At 39.5% G+C, this 17,592-nt stretch overlaps 1 protein-coding gene across 1 annotated transcript in view; it reads left to right on the top strand.

The window, feature by feature from the left end:
* ATP6AP1L (ATPase H+ transporting accessory protein 1 like) overlaps positions 1-15,061 on the top strand; it is a 29,492-nt gene extending 14,431 nt beyond the window's left edge. Inside the window, 6 exon segments of the mRNA XM_032626538.1 lie at positions 4,297-4,347; positions 10,120-10,205; positions 10,208-10,359; positions 14,777-14,788; positions 14,790-14,877; positions 14,880-15,061. Of these exon segments, the coding sequence (XP_032482429.1) occupies positions 4,297-4,347; positions 10,120-10,205; positions 10,208-10,359; positions 14,777-14,788; positions 14,790-14,877; positions 14,880-15,061 (571 nt within the window).
* The last annotated feature ends 2,531 nt before the right edge of the window (positions 15,062-17,592 follow it).

Genomic DNA, 17,592 nt, shown 5'->3' with positions numbered 1-17,592 from the left:
TATTTCTGAACTTCTCATTTAAAAATTCTTGATGATGGGTAAAAAATGGATTATATTCATGTATGCTTACAAGTTACATTACAAGTTTTAGTAAGTATGTTGCTATTCACAATGACTATCTCTTATCAGAGAGCTAGGGAATTGTAAGCAAAATCCAGAGTCCTCCCGGATTTGTTTATTCTGTTAACAGCATAACTATCAAAGAGACTCCAACATTGCTGAGAGCTCAGGACTGTTTCCTCAGCCTCTAATTAATTCCCTACAGTGCTCTTTATTTGTGGTCAGCTGCGGGGAGAGAGGCTGATTGCCTGGGGATAGTCTTGCCTGTCCATGGCTGACTGGCCCTCCTTGATTCCATTTATCCTGACCCCAGGGAATTTGTGGGGTAGATCAGGGCACCACAGCTTTTTGCTGGACTTTAGAAACCTTGATTATCACTGGGAACCTAGAGAGAGAAAGAATGAAAACTTAGCTTCTAGGCCCAGTTCTGCCAGTGAGCTCTGTGACTTTATAAACAGGAGCCACTCTAGGATCATCATGAGTGAGATGGAGATGGTGGCATCTATTACTAGCAGCTAACAGGACTGGAGCACTTGGAATTGGCCAGGCACCTTGTGAGGACTTCACAGGTATGTTATCTGTTATTCCTCACAATGCTATTGCGAGTTAAGTCCCTGAGTCACAGGTACAGTTATCATCGGTGTTTCAGGTGAGGGTGGGCTTAGGAAACTTGTTAAGATCATACAGCCTGTATGGTAATAGAGCTGGGGTCTAAAACATCTTTAACAATGCCATTTTCCCTCCTCTCTCTTGGCGCTATCTCATTGCAGTGTGAAAATCAAATGAAGAAATGTATGCATGAGAACTTTGCCAAGTGCTACTCAAAGTATAAGATACTAATGACAACTAGAGTAAAATAGTGTCTAGTTACCTGGTAGAGAGGCCTAAGGAACCTTTGGTTTTCATAATACACAAGTTAATGATTTTTTTTTCTTTGTCACTGCCCAAGAATTCTAGTGGGTGAGTTCTGAGCGTGTATCATCCACCTTTTGGAGTCCTGCTCAGGTGAGTGTGCAGGCATCCTGGAGAGCCCTCCCAAGGGCATGATGGGGAGGCTTCCCAGGATGTGAGGCATTCAAGGACCAGCTGCTGAGACTGTCCCTGATTCCTGTGAATTGCATAGATGAGTGAGATGCCTTTGTTATGCTGGCAAGGAAATCTTATATTCAAGAACCAGAAAGGGAGTTGCGGAAAGAACAAACCCAAGCTAAGACATAACCATGTAAGGTCAAAAGCACAGATTAAAAAAAAATGACCATATTTTAGTGCTTGGAAACAAAATGTTCAGGGAAAGGCAAATTGTTGGCAGACAGATTTGCTACAGAAGTCTTTTTAAATAGTGAAAGCCTTACAAACAGCGCATAATCCCAGCATCTGTGTGTATTTTGAATTTAGGCAATTAAAGTCTCAAGAATTCAGAATCTGTTTTAAACATGGGAGGGTAGGGCGCTTGGAAGAGTAAATGAAGCTCTTTTTTGAGTGACTCCCTAGGCTGTATTTCCCCTTTATGGTGCAGCATGTGGTGCAGTGCTTGGCACATAAAAGAATCTCACTGAATGATTGCTGAATTTGCTTTGTTGAAATTGGGCCTCATGTTCTTTACTCCACAGCAGAGCATGTTAACAGCTTTCATTGAAACCAGGACTGCTGGAGAAAGCTCTTGGGACATCAGAAGCATGGAGGCCATTGAGCTGCTCCACCAGAGATTCGGGTGGGCGCAACGTGGCTTTGCTTGGAGCTTCAGTTCATTAGCTGGAGAGCCAATTTGTGGGTAACTAAGCTATTCTGATTCCTTGGAAGAACTAGAGAACTTCTGTTAGAGTAACTGACCAGTCACATTTATAAAGTACAATCCAAGAAATGCACTTCATTTCTTTAAAGTATTTTCGGTAATTTGTAACAGATTATCAGAATATTGTTAGAGAAAAATCCTCTTGAAAACTTGCTTTACCGAGTAAATTAGCTTATAAAGTGTTTGTAAATGAGTGCTTCTAAGGAACCTAAGCTTATGATGTTAGGAAATAAAGATACTTCTTTTAGCGATCTTATTAATATGGTTAATTTTGTGAATACTCCTTCCGTTTCTCCATAAGTAGTAGGAAGATAAACGAGCTCAGTCACTAACATTTCTATTTCTTGATAAGTGGGACCAAATTGATGAAATTATATTTGTGTGATTTTTTTCAAATTTGTAATTGGACATTTTATAACCACCTACTTTGGCTTTTTTGTTTTTATAATGTATATTGAGGTGTTATAACTTCAAGACATTATAATGTCACATATCAGCGTCATCCTTTATATATTTAAATTTCTCACATTTTCCCATTTCAATTGTATTTAGCTTTTCATCATTCTTATTTTTCAACCTTTTTGAAATTTAAATGAAATATAATAAACTGCACATATTTCAGGTATACAATTTGGTCAGTTTTGACATACATTTATACCTGTGAAACCATCATCACAAGCAAGACAGCACACGTTTTCATCACACTCAGAAGTTTCTTTGTGCCCCTTTGTAATCCATCCCTCTGCCATTCCCACCTTTCTAGGTAACCACTGTTCTGCTTCCTATTGTTATAGATTAGTTTGCATTTTCTAGAATTTTATATAACTATAATCATATAGTGTACGCTTTTTTTAGTTTAGCTTCCTTCACTTAGTATAATGATTTTGATATTCTTCTACATTATTGCATGTGTCAAAGGAGTATTTCTTTTTACTGATGAGTAGTAAGTATTCCTTTGTATGGATATATCACAACTTATTTATCTTGATGGAAATTTGTTTTTCCTCCAGTTTTTAGATAACTTTCCAAATAAAGTTGCTGTAAATATTCATGTACAAGTCTTTATAGGAGCATATATTTTCATTTCTCTTAGGTGAATACCTAGGAGTGGAATGGCTAGATCATATGGTATGTGTATGTTTAGCTTATTAAGAAACTGCCAAAAGGTTTTTTAAAGTGGTTGTAGCGTTTACCTTTCTACCAGCGTTGTATGAGAGTTCCAGCTACTTCACATCCTTACTAACATTAGGTATGATCAGTGTGGGACTACAGAGAAAATATTATGTTTCTGTATGGTTAGCAATTTCTAAACAAATTTTGCTCGGACCTGGGTTAAAAGATAAGTCTTGGGGTTAGTAAGGGATGTACCTCCTCACAGGAATGTGATTACATGTCAAGGAGTAATGAAACTCAGCACCATTGACATATTCCAGGGCTTGGAAACCCAGAGAAGCTTCTTATCGTCTCCTTGGAGACTTTATTTACCTACATGGGTATTAGACATGCACCCATTTGTTTCCTTTATGGTGAGCTGTTTGCTCCCATCCAAAAGCTATTAAAATTCATACACTTTTATTTTTCCAAGGAAAATTTCTGACACTAAAGAAGCACATGTCTTTCTCCTTCTCTCAGGAGTTGAAGGAGGAACGACTGTCTCCTATATGAGTTCCCAGGTTCATAATTTTAGTGTTCCTTACCTGTGTTGTAAATCCCAGTATGTGTAGGATGGCATCTGGCTTTCAGCAGGGGAAGAATTTGGCTAAAAGGGGAACCAATGTGGTTATTGCTCTGGGTTAGTGATAATCTATCTCCCCTCCAGGAAATCTTGTGTTAATGTTCCAAATAATGTGAATAAATATAGATACTAAAAGCTTAAGAGTGTTGGGTTTTTTTTTTGAAAAAAGTTTTAACCATACTGATTACTGTACTACGGCATCATATTGTGGTTTCATTTTATATTTGCTTGATGACTAATGATATTGACATCTTTTTATGTACTTACTGGTTATTTGTATATCTTCCTTTGTGAAGTGCATGTCTCTTGAACACTTTAAAGTTGGGTTTTCTCCTTATTATTGAGTTGTTAGTGCTATTTGCTGTATTTTGGATACAAATTCTTTGTGTATATGTGTTGTGAATATTTTCTCCCATTCTGTGACTTGCCTTTTTCGTTTTCTTAACAGTATCTTTTGAAGAGCAAAAGTTTTTAAAATTTGATAAAGTGCAATTTATCAGTTTTTTATTTTATAGTTCATACTTCTACATTTTTTCAAGAAGCTGTTTCTTACCCCAAGATTGCACAAATGTTATTTTATGTTTCTTCTATGTGTTTTATAGTTTTAGTTGTTACATTTAGACCTGTGATCCATTTGGAGGTAATTTTTGAGTATAGTGTGGAGTAAGGGTTATTCCTACTTTGATGGTCTGTGTTTCTGTTTTCTAAGGTTGTCTCTGAAGTTTGGTGATGCTGAAAATCCCAGAGGTATTGATATAAGGTAGGTATGGATAGCACTTTGGAATGTCATAGGTTCAGCACTTCAGATTAGCTCCATATAATTTATTCATTCAACGTGTAAGTATCAAGGGACTGCTGTGTGCCCAGTATTGTGACACATGAAATGCCACATTTATCTAATTACACTGAAAAGTCAGTGATGTTATGATGGGATCCTATAGTAATACTTTCTTTAGTTTCTACCAAAGCAACTATACTTTTTCCCTCTTCCTTTAGCGACCTAGAAAATACATGAACCTGAGAATGTGATACCTCTTGCCTCTGAGCAAAGAATAAAATATGTTAAAGCTCCAAAACTGAGGCTCTAGTTTGAAGTTATTTTCTGTATAGCTCCTTACAACTGAGTCACACTTATCATTTAACTGTAACTAAAAATTCTCTGTTAGCTGAATTCCCCAGCAGACAATCAACACAGGCCTGCATTTTTCTGTGTTTATGTATGGAATAATGCATCTGCCAACATTGGCTTATCCAAGCAGTTAGGAACTGCTCCAGGGGTGGGGAGCAATTTGAAGGCATTAAACATTTTTTTCTTATAAAAATATAATGCTCCTTTCCTATAGGAGCAACCTTTTAGTGGAGATAAGCAGCCGTGTCTTTAACATTTCTTGAAAAACCAGAAGGATGTGTTAGGGCAGTCTTTCCTAAGCTGTGTTCTATGGAACACTTTTGCTCTGTGTAAATGTTTATCATATTTCCAGAAAAGGGGTCCTGTGGTCAAACGTGTTTGAGAAAGACTGCACAGCGTGTCCTCTTGGAGATTCACGGTATAAATCTGTATGTTGAAGTTTCTGTGAAGACGCGCTCTTAAGGAAGATTGCTGCACTTGGTGACTTTGATTAACCTAGCATTTCCTGTCTTTTCTTTTTGTTGCTGATGGTTGTTCAGCAGTTAGTTGTGATTTTGGTGTTTTCATAAGAGGAGATGAGCTCAAGTCCTTCTACTCTGCCATCTTGTCTCCAGTCCCCCTTCCTTTCTTTTTTTGCCTCTAACCTAGCATTTCCTATGTTTAACCTTGGAAAGCTCTTTCCTCAACATGTGCCTACATATCATGGGATAAGAGTGTTTCACTGGTCATAGTTTAGAACATGCATGCCATCATCTTTCAGAGACACTTTATAGAATCTCACAAGGTGACCAGACACATATACATATCTGTTTGATATAGGAATGGGGAATATTTTTGATTCAAATAGCACCTTTTAAAAATTTTTCCCTAGAGGAAAGTAGCTTTTTGATTATTATTTTTTCTGATGGTAAAGCTATGTGGCTGACATTGTCAGTGTACCTTGTCTATATACTGTTGGGCATTTCCATTTGAGAGCACTATAGTCCACCAGCTCAACTTTTTTTTTAAAAGATGATTTATTTATTTATTTAAAGACTTATTTATCATTTATTTATTTTATTTATTTTTGGCTGTGTCAGGTCTTAGTTGCAGCATGCGGGATCTTGCGTTGCGGTGTGTGGGCTTCTCTCTAGTTGTGGAATGCAGGTTTTCTCTCTTTAGTTGTGGAGCACAGGTTCCAGGGTGCGTGGGCTCTGTAGTTTGTGGTACGCGGGCTGTCGTTGAGGCGTGTGAGTTCAGTAGTTGTGGCGCACAGGCTTAGTTGCTCCATGACTTGTGGGATCTTAGTTCCCTGACCAGGGATCAAACCTGCATCCCCTGCATTGGAAGGTAGATTCTTTACCACCGGACCCCCAGGGAAGTCCCCACCAGCTCAAGTTTCAACTGCCAGCCTTTCTTTGCCTAAAAGCTTTCTCTGGCCAAAGGGGCCCACTGCCTCCCATCTGTACCCCAGCAATGACTGAAAGAAGTCTGTAAATATCCTAGCTCCCTCACCCTCGGGTGAGATAACTCAGAGGTGTGTGTTCTACACTGTCTCCCAGGATTCCCTGTGGGCATTAAGCCCCTGTCGTTCACGGTGGAAGCTTGCTTACCTTTGTCCTTTGGGGCTGCCTTCCATTCCTCTGTCATTTCTCTTCTCTCTCTTCTACATACTTTTGTTTGCTTGTTTGTTTGTTTTTATTTGCAATACTTCATTAAAAATTTTTTTTAATTGAAGTATACTTCAACTATAGTTCATTTACAGTGCTGTATAAGTTTTGTACAGCAAAGTGATTCAGTTATACACACACACATATATGTGTATGTATATATATATATTCTTTTTCATATTCTTTTCCATTATGGTTTATTTCAGGATACTGAATATAGTTCCCTGTGCTATACAGTAGGATCTTGTTGTTTATTTATTATATATATAGTAGTTCGTATCTGCTAATCCCAAACTCCTAATTTATCCCTCCCCACCCCTTCCCCTTTGGTAACCATAAGTTTGTTTTTTATATCTGTTAAGTCTGTTTCTGTTTTGTATCAGTTTTTAGATTCCACATATAATTGAGCATGTGTAGAGATGTGGATGGACCTAGAGACTGTCATACAGAGTAAAGTAAGTCAGAAAGAGAAAAACAAATATCGTATATTCACACATATATGTGGAATCTAGAAAAATGGTACAGATGAACCAGTTTGCAAGGCAGAAATAGAGACACAAATGTAGAGAACAAATATATGGACACCAAGGGGAGAAAGAGGAGAGGTGGGATGAACTGGGAGATTGGGCTTGACATATATACACCAATATGTATAAAATAGATAATTAATGAGAACCTGCTGTATAACACAGGGAATTCTACCTCACTTTGCTGTACAGTAGAAACTAACACAACATTGTAAAACAACTGTACCCCATTAAAGAAAAAAAACAATAGAATACTACTCAGCCATAAAAAAGAATGAAATAATGTCATTTGCAGCAACATGGATGGACCGAGAGATTATCATACTAAGTGAAGTAAGTCAGAAAGAGAAAGACAAATGTCATATGATATTCTACATTTTTTGGATGACTAAATTCCCCAATAAATTTGGGATCACCTCCACAAAATACTTGTATTCACATCCTTGTCTCAGGGTCTGCTTCTGTAGGAGCCCAAGCTAAGACAAGGTTATATATATCTGTTGAAAACTGAAAGATTGGAAAATACTGAGCTATAAAAAGAAAATGAAAATCATTCATAATCCAACCACCATTGGTCATCACAATTAACATTTGTGTTTTCTATTTTTACTTTTTTTTATTGTGGTAAAAGTTACATAACATAAAAGTTACCATTTTAAAGTGTTCACGTCTGTGGCACTTAGTACATTCACAATATTGTACAACCATCACCTCTGTGTAGTTCCAGAGCATTTTATCACTCCAAAAGGAAACTCCCTACCCCTTAGCAGTCGCTCCCCATTCCCCCTCCTAGCCCCTGGCAACCACCAGTCTGCTTTCTGTCTCTGGATTTGCCTGTTCTGGACATTTCATATAAATGGGATCATACAACATATGACCTTTTATGTCTGACTTTTCCAACGTATCCTTTTAAAAGAGCAACTTGGAAGGGCAGGAACAGAAGTAGGCACTGAGCTGTTCCATCCACCTCCCTCCCTCCTTCTCCTTGTTTAACAACAGGCACCCTGTGTGGTTGCCAGGGGCTCTCCTGGCCTGCTGGAGCACCCTTTGCCTGCATGTCCACCAGAGGGCCAGACATCCCCCAGGGCAGCCGTAACCAACAGGCGTTTCCAGATATCCCAGCAGGACAGAGCCAAAGTCGCCCTCCAGGGACCCTGCTGGATGTACGCCCTTACTTGTTCTCCCCTCCCTCTGCCTGTTTCACATCTTTCCTCTCCTGTCCTCCTGGGATTTTCTTAAAAAAACACTTGCCCACAAATCCTTGCTCAGGCTCTACTCCAGGAACCAGCACAGGTTTGAGAGGCCAGGGCAGAGGGTGTCATGTCCCCCAGGCCCATGGGCATGACATTCCTGCCCTCAAGTGGGCCAAGAGACACAGAACCAAAGACCCTGTGGGCTGGACAGCTGTTTGGCAAAACGACCCGGTGTTTTCACCAGGAAGGATTTTTTCGAGCAGTTCCGTTGGTGCATTAATGTTCCCACCACACTGAGGCTGTGTCAGAACAGCCTCAATCTCAGGCCATTATCTGAAACAGGGCTGCAAACAATGTGGCGGGCTCCACCCCAGCCCTGAGCACAACAGAAGTCACTTCCAGGGAATCCAGAGCCAGCCTGCCCTTTCTGGGAATGGCTTGTCTGTCCCATTGCCCTCTGGAACAGCTGACTCCAGAGTCCAGATCTGAGATGTCCACCACCTCCATCCTTCTGGCCTTCAGCGTTCTCGGTGGTTTGTTGCAGTGGGCGGGGATGGCCAGACTCAATTGCATCCCTCAAAAAACCTTTCTGTATCTGAGTCAGGAGCCCAGAGTGAGCAGGGGCTGTCCCAGATAACAACGAATGTTTTATAACAACAGGCCAGCACAGAGCATTCTATTTAAACAAGCACAACCTATTTTACAGATGAGGAAAGCAAGGCCCAGTTGGGTTGTTTAACAACACTTACCATACCACTAATAAGAGCTGTATTTCTGAGAACTCTTTTGGCTGCATAAAGTCAAAAGGTAACTGATTAATAGGATTGAAAGTGTTAGCTTCAGACACTTAACTTACCTCACCAGGGCAGCATCTTTTTCCATCTCTTGGCTCTGCTGTCCTTGTGTCAGTTTCATTCTCAGGCTGGAAAGATGGTGGCCAGCTGACAGTTATCCACTTAAGCAACATAAAAGAACTCTGTTGCTTGATAGCTATAGCACAGCTTACATCTTATTGACCCAGCCTGGGGCATATGCCTCTCTCTAAACTGATCACAGTGATTAAAGGGCCACCATACACTGATTGGCAGGGTCCGGGAGACCACTGAGAGGGGAGAGGGTCAGCCCTATACACACCAAGATGCTGTTCCCAGAAGGAGCAGGAACATAACCTACAGGTGGGCAGAGCCAGGATCAAAACCCAAGCTTTCACCCTGAGCTATACTGATCTCAGCTGCTTTCTTTTTCTTTTTTCCATTAAAAAAAATTGAAATATAGTTGATTTACAATGTTGTTAGTTTCAGGTGTATAACAAAGTGGGTAAACATATTAACATTTTGATCTCTGTCTTTCCAGAATTTTTTTCTATGCAGTCACACATTTTTAATGAAAAACGTGATTATGACATATGCATGTTATAACTTTTTTATTGCTAGAGAATATTCCATTCCAAAATGGCTAAGAGTAAGGGCTCTGGTCTCAGATGGGATTCTAAGCCCAGCTTCAGTGCTTACTCTCTGAGTAAACTTGCACAAGTTAGTTACTTAACCCCCTTGTGTCTTAGATTCCTCATCTGCAAAATGAGGATAATAATATTCTCTATCTCATGGTGTTGTAGTGAAGATTAAATAAAATATACATAAAGAATTTAGAGAGATGCTTGACACATAGTAAGAGCTATTTTATTTTTGACCATTATTTATTTAGCTACTTCTATATTATTGTCCATTTAGTTTTTCTCAATTTTTTTGCAATAATAAAATTTTTTTAATTTTAAAAAAGAAAAAATACCCAAGCTTTTTGTGTTTTTCCTTTTGTAGGAATTTGTATTGCTCACTTTGGGGCGTTCTCCTGTTACTTGCTTTCATTCCCACCCATCAGGAGGCTCTTGTTCAGAACTAGAAAGTAAAAGCCTCTCTCTGAGCCAGTTCTACTACCTGACAAAAGAGGGCGCAGTTGTACTGTTCGTCAACAGTGTCCTGCATCAGCAAATGTAAAAGTGCTTTGGGGGTAATACTGTTTTATAATCATTGTCAGATTCACCCTTACCAGTTACAACAAATTGTCCATCCAGAGCTGGTTTAATTTGCACCGAGTCGAGGTTATTTTCAATAATTCAATTCAGCAACTTTTAATGCAACTGGCATGTTTGCTCTGTCAAGTTACTCCTACCACTGCCAACGCGTCAGCAGCCTGCAGCGGTATGATGCCCTTTTGTTGCCCAGTGACACCAATGATATGTCAAGCCTGTGGGAGGTCACTTTTGTTGATTTCCAGGTAATAAACTAAAGCATATGCTCAATGCACCTGTGTGTTTGGTGCCAAAGAAATTCTGTTTGTTTGAAAACATAGATGTTTAAGGAAAAGAGAGGAGTAGATATCTTTAAAATTATATTAGTATGAATTATGTTCCTTATCTTCTAAGGTATGAAATAGAATAGGATCAAGTATTTCCTCTTCCTGCACAGTGATCCCCCCTGCCCCCCACAAGGACTTTCTTTTATATAAAGGTTTATCCAGTCACTAGTAATTATCAGCGAGGAATGCCAGCAATGTAAGCCAGAGTGAAGCTGTGGCATGAGCCCAGTGACTGACACTTCCTGGAGCAAGAGGCCCTTCTGGGGAGAGGAATTGTCGGACATTTATTTTATTTCCTTCAGGGAAAGGAGCAGTGATCCTATCAGGGCAGATAAGAAGTACATCTGAAGTGTGAGTGACGGCTTTGGCATTTAGCATAGGAATGAAACTGTCAGCCAGGGAGTCAAAAATATCCTAAAGATCCTCTTGAAAGTATTTGGGGAAAGGCATAGAGGCATAAGAAGTTCCTTTTCACCAACAGAATCATGGGCTGAGAGACATCTGTCAACTTCCTCTGACCTGTTTACCTGTGAAAAAAGCTTAACTTGTTCTTCCAACTCCCTGAAATAGGCAGGGTTTTACATGTGCCTTTTATGGGTTCTTCCCAATCTTTTCCATATATAAATATATATTTATTCCCCTTCCCCCCAGGTTGGAGAAGTGTGGTGAGGTAGTTTGGGGTAGGGAAGGAGTTTGCATTTGGGAGTTCGAAAGACATGGTTTTGAATTACTTCTCAGCCACTTGGGCAAGTTACTCCACCCTCTCGATTTCTGACCTGTCTTTATGGATGTAAAGAATTCATGGCCTAATATATATGTGGCAACACCCAGGACCGTGTTAGGCATGGATTAACAATAACTAATCCTTATGAGTCCTCTTTGTGTGTTGGCACTGTTGTAGTTATTTTACATATTTTGTCTTCGAAACTTATCATAATGCTGCAAGATAGCTGTTATTATCCCTGTTTTACAAGTGAGATGACTGAAACTCTGATGATTACATAATTGTTCAAAGTGATATAATTGGTAACTGGTAGAGGCAGAATTTGAATTGTGGACTGGCTCCAAAGACAATTTATAATACATGTAATATATATATATCTATTTATATAATATTTATAAAGTATATATTGTATCTATTTCTCTCACACTTTTAAAAGAGAAGTAGGTGGAAAGGGGAATGAGGGGGTAATAATGAAAACAAGGAATAATTCACACATAATCTTGCCTAACAGATGAATTGACTGATTTATAGCTCTACCTTGTTCCAGAAATGACTTACAATGACTTATAGAAATACTTCAAGAAAAATAACTTTGAAAAATGGGCAAACCACTTCACACCCATTAAGTTGATTATTATAAAAAAAAAAAAATCCCCAAACTGAAAATAACAGCTGTTGCAAGGATGTGGAGAAATTAGAACCCTTGTTCCACATTGCTGGTGGAAATGTAAAATGGTGCAGCCACTATGGAAAACCGTATGGTGGTTCCTCAAAAAATTAAACATAGAATTACCATGTGATTCAATAATTCCACTTCCGATTATATACCTAAAAGAATTGAAAACAGAGACATGAACAGATATTTGTGCATCCATGTTCATAGCAGCATTATTGACAGCAGCCAAAAGATGGACATAACCCAAATGTCTATCAGTGGATGACTGAAAAACAAAATCTATCATATACATACAATGAAATATTATTTAGCCCTAGAAAGGAAGGAAATTCAGATAAATGCAACAGCATGAATGAACCTTGAGGGTATTATGCCAAGTGAAATAAACCAGACACAAAAGGACAAATATTTGTATGATTCTACTTATGAGGTACTAGAGTAGTCACATTTGAAGACAGAAAGTAGAATGGCAGTTGCTGGGGGCTGGGGGAAGAGGGGACTGGAGAGTTAGTGTTTAATTGGTACAGAGTGTCAGTTTTGCAAGATGAAAAGAGTTTTGGAGATGGATGGTGGTGATGGTTGCACAATGATGTGAATGTACTTGATGCCCCTGAACCATACACCTAAAAATGGTTAAGATGGTAGATTTTATGTGTATTTTACAATAAAAAGTATAAACCAAAAAATGGGAAGACATGGGATTAAGGAAAACAAAAGGAGGAAAAGATCAGCTAAACCACTAGTGAGGCTGGTACACAAAACCATGAGACCATCTGTCTGCCCTGGCTGGAAGCAGCACAGTAATTTCGCTCTGAAGCTCTTGAGCAGCCAGCATGAGAAAGAATCACCCTTCACGTGTTCATGGGGTTCATAAGACTACTGAGAATGTGCTTGTGAGGAGCACATTCATCCCTGGTGTTGTGCAGTGCGTGACAGCATCCTCAGCAGCAGCCTCATGGGGGACAGAGCACTGGGCGTCAGAGGTGGACCTTGTAAAACACTCTTCATGTGGACAGATGCAGAAGCAAGCCCAGTCCAGGGAAGAGGTAGTGCTGGTGGTGATGGAGGTTAAGGTATGCATACAAAAGGCTGCGTTCCACATCTACAGCTTTGCTGATCTATCTGGTTTATTCTAGGAATAAAGTATAGAGTGATGTCACATGCATGGCAAACTCAGGTGCCTCAGGTGAAAGCTCATATGCCTCAGGTGGGCCAGCTGGGGACTTCGGCAAAATGTAGCCGGCATCACAAGAGGTATATTTTATAAAACTTCAGCTAATTTTTGCTTTGTAGGAATGCAGGCCCAATCTTGCTGGATCTTCTGACTTTTCAATTAAAGATAGAAATGTAGATTCCTGGGGGAGGTTTTCAGGATGTTCAGAACTCTGGGCCAAACAAAACTTACCTGTGGGCTGGATACAGAGTGTTTACAATCTCTAGTCCAGAACGTGGATAGACAATGTGTCCCTCAGGCATCCTCCACAGATATTGTTCTCAGTCATGTCTTAAGAGGTAAGTGGCAGTCAGCGTGAGGGCATTTTCTTTGGCTGGAGTTGCAGCATCAAATGAGGCCATCTTTTGTCATTGAGGAGCTTGACTCTTCGGGCTAGTGCCTGAAGAGAAGGCCACTTTGCCTCTTCATAGACAGGCCAAGTATCCTAAAAGCCAGGCCAAGAGTCTCCTTCAGCAGTTGTTTTGTTTCAGTCTAAGCACAGGTAGTTGGGCAAGCAAGGCCCCTAATGTCTATGGTATGATGGGTGGCTACAATCATTTTAGCATGGAAACATGGTAAAGTGTCCACCTAAGTCTTAAAAATGGATCCTCAGTAAAGCATTCATGGGTAATTCAATTTTCTGATGTACCCTTTTAAAACCAACTAGGTGACTGAATGAGTTGTAGGGTTATATTCTAAAAGCTAGCCGAATGTGGAAGCTGCCTTCTACAAATGATTGTTCTCATTTAGAATCATTACTCTGTAGACTCTGTAGCCCCTGTTTCTTTATTGTGATAGTATTTAGATGATGGGGCCAGTTGTCGATTTGAACCTCTCCTAGTTCCAATTAATTAAATCACTTCATTGCACATATGAGAAAGCTTTTCTTTCAATTCTCTGAGCAGACTGCAAGTGGTATACAGGTCTTCCAAAAACAGTACCAAGTCTGCATGGTACATCTGATAAAGAAGGAGAGTTAGTGATGGGGGGAAAAAAAGACACAATATACCAGGAGTTACGGAGTTGTAAACTGAGAAGTGCCTCTGAAACCAGACTGCTAAGGTTTGAATTACAGCTTCATTGTACTTAATACTGTGTGACTCTGGGCAAGTTACTTAACTTTTCAGTGCCTGTTTCCTCATCCATAAATTAGGATAAAATAGTAACTTATTCATAGGCTCTTGTAAGTATTAAATGAGTTAAGGCAGTGTCTGGTATGTTAAAAAAAAATCTTCAATAAGTGTTAGCTTTTATTATCTATATTTTACGTCACTGGGAATCATATCTTCCCTTAAAAGACTCTTCCTATCTACTTCCTGTCAATAGAATCAAAGGCAGAGAAAGTGAGAATTACTATTCTTTGCGAAATTTATATTAACACATAAAATTTTGAGTAGGCTTTGAATTTTAGAGACAACAGACGTGGTTTTAGGTGAACTAAGGATCAGATAAAAGAGGTTTTATTTCAGAGCCTTGAATTTCTCTGGCCACTTAATTATGACAACCATATATCCCAGAGTTTCTGGGTCAGTCTTGATTTAAAATTAAGTTTCACTGTCCCCAAGAGCACACTCACATTTGTTAGATAATGTGTTTAAATTATTCAGCAAATATGGCCTCAGTATTTAAATTTGACTGATTAGGGCTCTAGAACCCCTAGCCCAACTGTGAAGCAGATTTTCAGAGGAAAGAGTATGTCACTTCAGCTCTTTCCTCTTGACAGATCCAAGGCTTTACCATTAAGGGGGGGGCAGTTTTCCAAGGCCCGAGACTGCACCTCTTCCTTCTCACCAGCCATTCCAATCAGCCTGGCAATGTCCCTGATCCTGCCCTGCACATGTTCATCTACCTGTGCTATCTGGACTGGCACTATGATTTCATCGCCTCTCCGGCTCACTTCTGCCAGTTGAAAGCTCGAGATGCATCAGAAGAGAAGGAGCTGCTGAGGAGCCAGGGAGTCGAATGCTATGAACTGAGAAGCCAACAGATCTGCAAAATTTATGTTTAACCGCACAGGTCCCTCTTCCTCAGGAAGTCCACGATAGGCTCTGAAAGGAGGTGTTCCTGTTGTGTGCTGTTTGACTTGTGATATAAGATTTTCACCAAAAGGCTTGATTTTCTTTTTTTAAAGGAAATACATGCAAAGAATACATTTTGGAACATCCACTGGCCTTCTTAGATAGACTTGGAGCAATGATAAAGGTATCTCAGGAATCCCACGGAGATAAATATGATTGCTGCCCCAAGGTGTCTTGAAAGTAAAAGAATATTTCAAGTTAGGGACACCCCCCCCAAAAAAAGGATGCAATATAAAGAAGGGAAAACACACTTGGTCTTCCTTGCCTTTGTCAGTTTGGATGTGATAAATATAGAAATGATAAATATAAGGTTATCTGGAAGTTCAGAATTTAAAGTATTTTGTAACATAGTTTGCATTTCTCAGAAGTTATATCCCAATTTTGTTTTAAAAAATAGTCTTTTTTTTCTCTGTCACAGAACTGTTTAGGGAAGACTCCTGTCAATATGGTGGAACACTTTATTCAAGGGCATTCTTGTCTTTTTCTTTGCTATTCAGAGGCAGCCCGGTTCAGTTTCTGAAGGAGCAATAATAGTCTTATTTCACTGTGGTGCCAAGACTTGCCTCGTGCGTCTGATTTAGACTTCCATCAGCTCTCCTAGGTACCACTTAAAATAAACAACTAAGCTAAATAAAAACAATTTGCTTACTATGCAAATACATCTCCAAGTCCCCTTCCAGTGAGATAGCATTCCCTAAAGAAATTCTGGAACCACCACTCATCTTCTTATAACCATTTTCTTCCACATGGATTTCCCCATAATCCTTTTCAGTTCTTGGCAGATACTGAAGAATGGCTCACTCTGCATCCTCACCAAAGCTTCTCTAGTATGCCTTCTGTGTTAAAGAGATCTTATGTGTAAAAACTACATTGCATTTCCCTAACTAGGGTTTCACACATGAGCTAGGTTCTACTAAGATACCCTGCACAAAACCTCGAAAGCAGTTGAGAACAATGCAAGATAGGGGGTCATGCACAGAGAAATTGGATCCTCTGGGCAGCTGTGGTGATGGGTCTATAGTCTAGTCTCATCTTTGATGCCAAGTGTGACTGATCATGACTGTGGGATTTCTGGTAAAACAGTCTCATGTTGGACATTTCTTTTGGCTGCAGTATTCTTGGCTGTGAATGTAGATTTGGTTGCAGCCCTCTCAGAATTCTGTAAGCTCCTATTAGTCTGTAGTGAATTCCTTTTTGTTTTTTTTTAATTGAAGTGTATTTGATTTACATCCTTTCTGTTTTAATACCTGGAGTAGATTCTGTAGCCTGCAACTAAGAATCTTAATTTATGTACTTATTTGTACCAAAGATGGTTGCAGGGAGCACACCCTCAAGAAAATGGGAATCTAGGATTGATTATCTGACTCTGTTTAGCTTAAAATTATAGGGGACTTTGTTAGCATTAGAGGATGGAAACTGAGAGCCCGCGCCATTACATAAAGAAATTTTCATTGTGGTTGCTTTGAGTGTCCACTGGTGGTATAAATGGTTGCTGTGAGAGGCTGTAAGTACATGAAGGGTCAACGTAATTTACTGTTCAAGCTGGGACACTTTTGAAAGTAAAAGTGAATGTCATTGACCATTCTAAGATAACAGACATAAACGGGATGGCTCCAGGCAAACTGGGGTATATAGTCACCTTAGGTATGGTGGTAATCCTGTAAGGTAGGCTAGCTCTTTCTAGCTGTGCTGGAGGGTTTACAGAAAGAAAATGATAGCCCAGGATTTTAAATTCACAGCTCAAGGCATGGTGAAAAAAAATCCAGGGAGTTTCTATAACTGATCTGCAAGGATCTCTTACCTCTTGTCAAAAGGCTGACATAGTTGAAAATCACACACAGGTCTGATCCTGCAAATTGGTAAACTGCATTACATGTGGAATTCACAGCCTTACCAGGTCTCCTACATATACAAGAGAACATTTGTTTCAAAATAGAAGGAGACTGAAATAGGAATGGTAACTGTTGGGAGAATTTAGACAACGTAAGGTATATTGAATCCCAAACTCCATTAAGTTTTTCTTGCTAGCAGAATCATCCTCTCTGAGATAAAATGATTCTTGCCTTGCTTGAAGGTCCTGTGATGACCTCATCAGAGACAGTTACCTTGCCCATTTTCCTCAATGCCTCTAGACAATTAGTGTCATATTCTAGCATATTCCAGGGAACCAATTGCAAAGTTAAATATGGGAGAATAAAATTGCAAGGTTTTGCTAATTTATGCAGCATAAGACCTGGGGAATATATTTGTGAATGGATTCTGGAGGTGCTAGCTCAGAGAGTGAGGTGTATAATTTTAGATCAGGCTGAATCTTTTGAGATAGGTTCTCTTACCAGATTTTGGATTAATTGTGGTGGTTTGAGCAGCTGGGAGTATTTCTAACAGTTTTCTCAGTTGGTTGCTTACAATCTGAAACTCAACAGTGACAGACACAAAATAAAATAGGCCAGAAATTTCTTGG

This window comes from Phocoena sinus, chromosome 3, assembly GCF_008692025.1.
Source record: "Phocoena sinus isolate mPhoSin1 chromosome 3, mPhoSin1.pri, whole genome shotgun sequence".
In the NCBI taxonomy this organism is placed as follows: Eukaryota; Metazoa; Chordata; class Mammalia; order Artiodactyla; family Phocoenidae; genus Phocoena; species Phocoena sinus.
Note: the sequence above shows the minus strand (reverse complement) of the source record. Positions and strands in the feature narration are given on the sequence as shown.